Here is a 7,328-nt window from a genome sequence, read left to right on the forward strand (position 1 = left end):
CAAGAATTAAACCTGGTCAAAGAGAAATAAGAGGCACAAGAGTCTCTGCACAGCTGCAGTGCCCCTCAAGGTTGCACAAAGCACAGGCATTAACTGCACTTACACTCACATCTCTCACACTATCATGAAAGATTATTCTTCCCAGGTCAAAGAACTCAGCACCCTCTGCTCTGCCAACTGCTCACCCTCCCACCTCAGCAGAGGAGCCTTGGACACTCATAGCTGCAGGGGACTGACGGGACTGCAATTACCCCCCAGTTAGTCCTAAGCCAACACTCCAGCCCAGCAGCCCCAGTGTGTAGAGGAATGGCTCCAGCCACACATGAAATTGAGGTCTTGACCCCCTGACATCAGTAAGCCTTGGCATTTTTCTCACAATTAGTTGAATGAGAGGTCTACCTAGATCCCAGCTGGGGAATTAGCATTGTTCATTAACAGCACATTTCCATCTCATCAACCTACAATATTTCAGGCCTCAAGCAAAGCAGCTGGATGGTCATGCAGTTTTAAAGAGCTAGGACAGCTGATCAGGGTAATAGATGAAGCATTATCTGTTATGGCTTCATTTGTTTAAGCTTTTCAGGAAGACTGCAAGAGTAGCCTCCCCAGACAGTGCTGCATTTTGGCCTCGTTCTCATTACATAGACACAGTTAATGCTACTTTCTCTGGCTTCCTTTCCCCCTCCCCCAGCTGCAAAATACACCCCTGCAAATGTAGATTTCTGTCTAAGGGGCAATAAATGATGAAGAATTATACTGCACATGCCTCTGTGAGCACCAGCTTTCAGTGAGTGAATTGTTCAGGCATGGCCTAGAAAAAGTAGGCATGGATTATAAATCAAGTGCTTCTAATGACATTCAGAAACCAAGAGGCAGCTGATATAAAAGTTGCTTCATGTTGATGTTGTTTGTCACACAGAACACTGCACTGTGTGCTAGATCACTTCCAAAGGGATTGAGACATAGGAGAACAGCTCGTATTTCAGATTTTCATTTTGGGGAACTCATAGTTCAGACTTTGCATGACCTAAGCAAAGCTGGCTGTGTTTCATACTAATTGTAATCTTCTTTCTACCACCATTCCCCAGTTTCCTCCATCAAATATTTTTCATAGTATTAAAGTTCTTATTCCAAATATAGGAACAAATAACGTTGGCTTGGAAAGTTTATTGAATACACAAAACATTCTGATACAAAAATAAGTTAATTGCATAGAAATTTAAAGAGATAGAGAAAATATTAAGTTTAGACAGAGGTTTGATCCAGATATGAAGAGCCTCTACTACCTGCACCTGAAAGACATAAGAATGCACTGTAAGGGTTACACAACTAGAACTTTCATTCACAAGGAGATATAAGATGCCAGGGAAGAGCCTGGGCCATTGTTTTCATTTGCATGTTTGCTGTGCTTTCCTCAGCACTCTGATGACAAACCATTTTTCCAGAACTTGGCCAAGCCTCACTCTGAGCAGGTGGGAGACCAACCTGCAGTTACAACAACTTGATGTCCTGATGCTTGTGTCTATTTAGCTACTTTAATCACTCAGTATAGAGAAGCAGAGATTTACTTGTGCTGCCAGAACCCCTCTACTGCGTTCCCAACTCTAGAGCAGCTGGAGGTATGACAGTGGCACTGCTACACCATGTTGACACCAGCCTATTTTTAAGCAATATTTGTCTTTTCCCCTTGACAGCTCATACCTGTTGTGCTGAAGATTCCCATTAGATGGCACTCCAATTGCTGCCGGGGATTTGAGGGCAGTGTGAGAGGCTCTCATCAGAGCTGCATATCTACAAACAAACACAACCAGGCTCAGCACCTATGCCCTGTCTGTAGCTTTACTCTTTCATTCAATTTAATCATCTGCATCTGTCACACAAGTCTCACAGTCCTATTGCACAGAACAATGAAGGTACATCTGTCTGCAAGAGATTTTTATTACAATTAAGTTTAAACTTGGCTTCATAGTGTATTGATTATTTTTGGTTACTTCGAGGTGCTGGGCATAGCTTTAGGATTCTAGTATTCTGATCCAAAGCAAACTTGAGTTGGCCAGTGCCTATTCTTAATTAGGAGAGACTGACACCAATAAGCTTGGAAGAATTTAGGAAAGCATTTTACAAGCTTTTCTCCTTGCTCACAGGCTTTCAGAAATTAAGCTGGAAATACCAAGAGGAAATTGTGGCTATTTTATTGACATGAGGGGTAGTTTGAACAATTCCCTATTTGTCCAAGCTCCCCCCCAACCTGATACCAGCTCTGAAATCTCAGCTTGAGCTGAAGTACCCTAAGTACAGCTTACCCTGCCTTGGAGGTGGGGTGGCTGCTCCCTTTGCAGTCGTGATCCAGGGGATGCCGATGTTTTATGCAGAAGTTGAGGCCACACTGTTCACAAAGCACCTTCATCATCTCTTTCCTTTTGCAGCCTGGCTTTAAGCACTTGTTTGTGAAGATCTGAATAAGAGAGGAAAGGAAGTTGGCAATGTTTGCTTTCTGTGAGCAGCTTCCCAAGCAATGACCTAGCTGAAGGACAAATGTTCAAGAGCCCTTAGAATTAGGATGAAACAGAGTGAGTTTCTACAAATTCTGCTGTCAGAAGTCCTAACTTCACAAGCATTAGGAAGGCAGTTTAGACTACAACAGCAGTTTCCTTACCCTCTTTTGCTGTGCTGGATTGTATTTGCAGTCCTTATCCATGTGGGCTCCAACCACAACATCTGGTATTTCCCCCTTCTGCACTGGGATAGGTGCGTTACAGAGTGGACACACTGGGACCTGCACATTCTAAGAACACACAACACAGTTTAGAATCACAGAATCATTTCAGTTCAAAAAGACCTTTAAGATAATCAGGTCCAAACATTAGAAGTCCAAATCAATTTTTCTCTCCTTTCCCTTCCCTTACCCATGGGTAACATTAAACAGGTGTTTAATGTTCTCATTCACTAATGCTTTTAAAGATACACTTCCCAACAGTAGCTGCAAATCACTACCCAAAAAATAGACAGACATGCTTTGCAAATCAATTTATAGCAACATATTTGGTAAGTCGACTTTAAATATTCTTCTGAGTTTTCTAGAATTACAGCCTTTGAACACATCAAAGCCCAATTATAGGCTAGAGATCAAGTCTGGCCTCACTCTGTTCTATTCTGTAGTTTCATGTTTGCTGTCCTTCAACTTAAAGAACTTGGACTGCAGAAGGTTTTAGGCCATAATATATTACTTAAAATATAAAGCAGTCCTCTCTGGGAAGCTGCAGTGTAAGTGAAAGAAAATAGAATCTAGCAGTACTAACCTCTGAAATGTCATGTTTCTATATATCTGAAATTCAGATGTGTCATTAACTTGCATCTTGTGGCTCTCCCATCCATTTTTATGGAAACCACATGTCAAGTGTCAGACCAGCCTTAATAAATGACTTAGCAATTCTGCAGGGTGAATTCCTGACTCACAGACAGGAACTTACCTTCTTGTAGGCAGAGCTGCACTTGTGGTCATCATAACGGATGTGATCTTTACAGAACACTTCCCCACATGCATCGCATTTCAGAGGAAGGAAATCTGCAAGAAGAACAAAAAAAGAAAACAGATTCTCATGGAGCAGAGCTAACAGCTCTAAGGGTACTCACAAAGGACTACAAATAAATCCTAAAGCAACTAATTTTTGTCTAGTCACACTCCAATTATGTCGAGAGAGAGCATGCCGTTCTTTATAAATATTATAACTAAAAAAAGCAAGAGTGATAAGTTTTCCTTGGTTTTATCCACAGCATTAGACAAACACAAGCCACAAATACCTCAGGAGCTCTCTGAACACAGAAACTTTAATGAGGTCCTAGTCAAGAGCTTGGAATTGAAGTACAAATCCAAAGCCCACACTCGGAAGTCTTTTTATTCTTTAAAAACCATCCCTTAACAGTTTAACACGTATAAGAACAAAACATACCGGGCTCCTGCTATCTCTCTTTCCCCGGACCTACTGAAGGGGGTCTCCAGCAGCAGCACTGGCATCTGCCACTACCCACAGCCTCGGGGTATAGGGACAGCCTCCCAGGACACGGGTTATCCCACCCTGACGAGCCCTCCCGGAGGATCCAGTCCCGGGGGTCGGTCCCCGTTCGCGGCAGCCGCACTTACCCAGCTGTTTGCAGGCGCGCTCCGAGCAGTGCTCGCCCAGCCAAGGGAGCTCCATAGCGCGGCGGGACCCTCACCGGAGGACACGGACGGAGCGGGAGCAGGAACACGATCCCAATGCCGGCCCCGCCGCCCCGCGCCTTTATCCCTGTCCCGCTGACTCAGCGCCCCCCGTGCTTAGTCACGCTCCCGCCGCCCGCCCGCCGACGGTGACGTCACGCCCGCCCGCGCCAATGGCGCGCCCCGACCGTGCGCGTGCCTGGCGGGCGGCCAATGGGCAGCCGGGGAGGCGTGCTGAGTCATGGCAGGGGGCGGGGCCAGGGGGACGGGGCGGGGCCAGGGGATGGGGAAGGGGGTGGGTATGGGGAATGAGGTTGGGGATGGGAGTGAGGATGGGGAATGGGGGTGAGGATGGGGAATGGGGGTGAGGATGAGAGTGGGATGGGGATGTGAATGAGGACGGAGATGGGGATGAGGACAGGGACAGGAATGAGGAACAGGATGGAGATGGGGATGGACACTGGGATAGGAAAGGAGCTGGGGCGACAGGGCCTGGGGAAGGGTGTGGAAATGAGTTCAGGGATGGTGGTGAGATGGTGTGGTGATGAAGACAAGGGCTCTCCAGCTTCCCCAGGGAGTTGTGTCCACATTACGCAAGCATTCCCATTCCTGCAAATTCCCTGTTGTACAGGTGCTCAAAGGGGGGAGAGTGCAGGGCTGTCCTGCCTGGGGGACACGTCTCAAATAAGGGAGAATGACAGAAAATGTTGGACTGGTGTGCTCCAGAGCACACTGGAGTACATCAGCCCTTTGCCTTTTCCATTTTTATTTCATTTTTTCATCAAGACTTCAGCTGCTGCACCATCCCTCTGGATTGGGATGCTTAACTTATGTTACTTCCAAACTTCAAAATAAATCCAGAGAGCTTGATGAGAGCGTGAGTTCAGTCATGACAGGCTGATGCTCAGGGCCCCATTGCAGGACTTCAGTGTGTGCTGACTGGTCAGGGTGGACAAGCATCAGCTGCAGCTGTGGGTTTGCACAAGTCAACCGAATAAAAACTTTCCCAGTTGGTCTCTGTCTTTAAATGCTTATCTCACTTTGACAAGGCACTTTGGGGTCAAGGTGTGTTTCAGAAATGTTGATCTTTGAAGGTGTGTAACAAACTGGCTTTGCACAGGGGAGGTGAGGACTGTTGGTTTGATGACATTTGTTACAGGATTGAGAAATGTTGTTCTGCCCCTGCTCTCCCTAGAAAACACCTGACTCTGCTGTAGTACATGACTCAGATGCTGAGTGGAGCCATGAGGTCAAAGGGGAGCTTTAGGAAGGCGTGTGCAGACTGATTGTGAGGATCAGTTTGTGCTGTTGAACTCTGGGAATGGCATGTGCCACTCCTCCATCTTCCACGTCACCCAGCCACATGGTATTCCTGTGACTCCTGCTGTGTGTGCCAGCTTACAGCACACCCACTTGGTGCTCTTCTCAAGAACACAGTCCTGCTAGATTAAAATTATGCCATGTCATCAGTCAGACACTCTTCCCAGGCCTTCCCACTTAATTTTTCCTCCTGAACCCATAAAATTACCAAATCTCCTCATTTAAATACCTTATTCCACAGAACAACTGCACTGACAGTGCATTGTGTTCTGCCACAGGTCTTTGATTTCCAAGGGCAAACTCTGATTTCACCTCCTCCACTGTGGCATTTGCTGCATGGGGCCTTCTGGGACAGCCATGCCACATCCATGCTGGGAGCATCCACAGCCTGCCCTGGGACACCCTGGGGTTCTGGCATACCCCATAGGGAGATACCAGCTCAGGTCTGCAGCAGTGGGAAAGGTGAAGGAGCCAAACTGACTTTGCTGTGAAAGAGCCACCACTGTCCAGCTGTGTCCTGGAGGTGTGATCTGCAGCAGTAGGAGAAGTTTCCATTAGACATCACCCTGTTCATCGGATGATTGTTCCATCCTTGGGCTGTGGCTTCCCTTCTCCTGTGGCAGAACCTGCCTCTTGAGTCAAGTTTGATGCAAACCTTGGTGGTCTCAAGCCCAGGGAGAGCTTTAGTTCTCCTTTAGTGCTCTTTCTGACACACAGACATGCCTGGTACTTGGCAACACAGACATGCAGCATCACCACAGTTCTTTGGCCAGTAGCATGTGGTTAAAAGGATTTCCCTTGCCTGAGCTGAACCAGCTAGCTGGTGTGTGCCAGGGTGGAGGGGCGCAGCCAGAGCATGGCACTCTCCCCACGCTTTGCTTGTTCTTTTGACTTGGTTGGTTCTGGCAGCTGCAGACAGGGGCATATTAAAAAGGAGGAAACAGTAAAAAATATCCAAATACAAACAGTAACAGAAAGTCCAGTTACCCAAGGTACTTCAAGAGCTCTGCTCCATTATACATCTACACATCAGCTCCATTACACAATTTACTCAGCACTCAAAAACTTGGGAATTGCAAAGAAAATCACATGTCCTGCTGAGCTTGTAGGCTGATTCTTTTCATACAAAGTGCCTACCCAGTGCCTGACAGGAGTGGGACCCCAGTGAAGGCTTGCCAAAAAGCGGCAGGGTGAGCTGAGCAGAGAGGAAGAGGTTGGTGTCTTTGCTGACTGGCTGATGCTGCCCTGCAGACTGGAGAGCCGCTGCCAAAGGGATCATGTTTTATGGTGGGGAAGGGAGGAGTTTGCATATGGATAACAACAGAAATGGCTCTGTGCAGACCAGATGCTCTTAAGGAAGTCTGTAAATCCCAAGTCTGGAAACCCACATAGTACAGGCAGCCGTCTTAATAGAAATGAGGATTAGAAATTAGCCGAGGTCTTTAGTGATATTTTTAGAAGGTTGCTCCTGACAGGTTAGGCTGCTGAGAACCAGAGGAAAGTGCCAAACCCTGTATTCCTTGGGAAAGGATCACACAGTGCAGTGTGTGATTAGAGGCTGGCTAGCTTAGCAACAAGGGGGATAGGTGGGTTAGGGCTGATTCGGGAGGAATTAGCAAGGGAAATTGCTTGAGAAGCAGAATTTGATTAGGGGCAGCCAACGTGGATTTATGAAAGGAAGGCTATGTGTAACTAACTTGCTGGAGTCTGGGGGAGGTACCGTTCCCAGCAGCCTGCAGTGTGTTAGTTTTATGTAACCTAATCTGCACAGGGAAGGCCTGGCCCCTTCGGCACCAGGGTGGTGACACTG

At 47.0% G+C, this 7,328-nt stretch overlaps 2 protein-coding genes across 4 annotated transcripts in view; both read right to left on the minus strand.

The window, feature by feature from the left end:
• The window catches only part of C16H7orf50 (chromosome 16 C7orf50 homolog), a 123,011-nt gene extending 121,220 nt beyond the window's left edge, over positions 1-1,791 (minus strand). Inside the window, exon 1 of the mRNA XM_064673113.1 lies at positions 1,702-1,791. Within this exon, the coding sequence (XP_064529183.1) occupies positions 1,702-1,723 (22 nt within the window). The 5' untranslated portion in view covers positions 1,724-1,791. The remainder of the gene's footprint in view (positions 1-1,701) is intronic.
• On the minus strand, positions 1,153-4,339 carry ZFAND2A (zinc finger AN1-type containing 2A). 3 transcript variants are annotated; one of them, XM_064673126.1, is made up of 6 exons: positions 4,142-4,339; positions 3,471-3,565; positions 2,657-2,785; positions 2,304-2,455; positions 1,702-1,791; positions 1,153-1,292 (listed from the first exon to the last, which is right to left on the minus strand). In XM_064673126.1, the coding sequence occupies exons 1-6, from the start codon at positions 4,194-4,196 to the stop codon at positions 1,283-1,285; spliced, it is 531 nt and encodes a 176-aa protein (XP_064529196.1). In that variant the 5' UTR covers positions 4,197-4,339; the 3' UTR covers positions 1,153-1,282. The 3 variants fall into 3 exon arrangements, with proteins under 3 accessions (XP_064529196.1, XP_064529195.1, XP_064529197.1); XM_064673125.1 differs by lacking the exon at positions 1,153-1,292 and having other exon boundaries at positions 1,299-1,791; positions 4,142-4,302; XM_064673127.1 differs by lacking the exons at positions 1,153-1,292; positions 1,702-1,791 and having other exon boundaries at positions 2,300-2,455; positions 4,142-4,303.
• Positions 4,340-7,328: the final 2,989 nt, after the last annotated feature.

The sequence above is a fragment of the Pseudopipra pipra genome, chromosome 16 (assembly GCF_036250125.1).
Source record: "Pseudopipra pipra isolate bDixPip1 chromosome 16, bDixPip1.hap1, whole genome shotgun sequence".
Taxonomy (NCBI): domain Eukaryota; kingdom Metazoa; phylum Chordata; class Aves; order Passeriformes; family Pipridae; genus Pseudopipra; species Pseudopipra pipra.

What these genes read in the sequence shown, in the direction of transcription:
- ZFAND2A (XM_064673125.1), bottom strand. Translation starts at nt 4,196, where the DNA reads ATGGAGCTCCCTTGGCTGGGCGAGCACTGCTCGGAGCGCGCCTGCAAA. An exon ending in GCAGCTCTGCCTACAAGAAG is followed by an intron (nt 2,786 to 3,470) that starts GTAAGTTCCTGT and finishes GTGTGTTCTTAG; the next exon opens with AATGTGCAGGTCCCAGTGTG. An exon ending in ATCCAGCACAGCAAAAGAGG is followed by an intron (nt 2,456 to 2,656) that starts GTAAGGAAACTG and finishes TCTCTTATTCAG; the next exon opens with ATCTTCACAAACAAGTGCTT.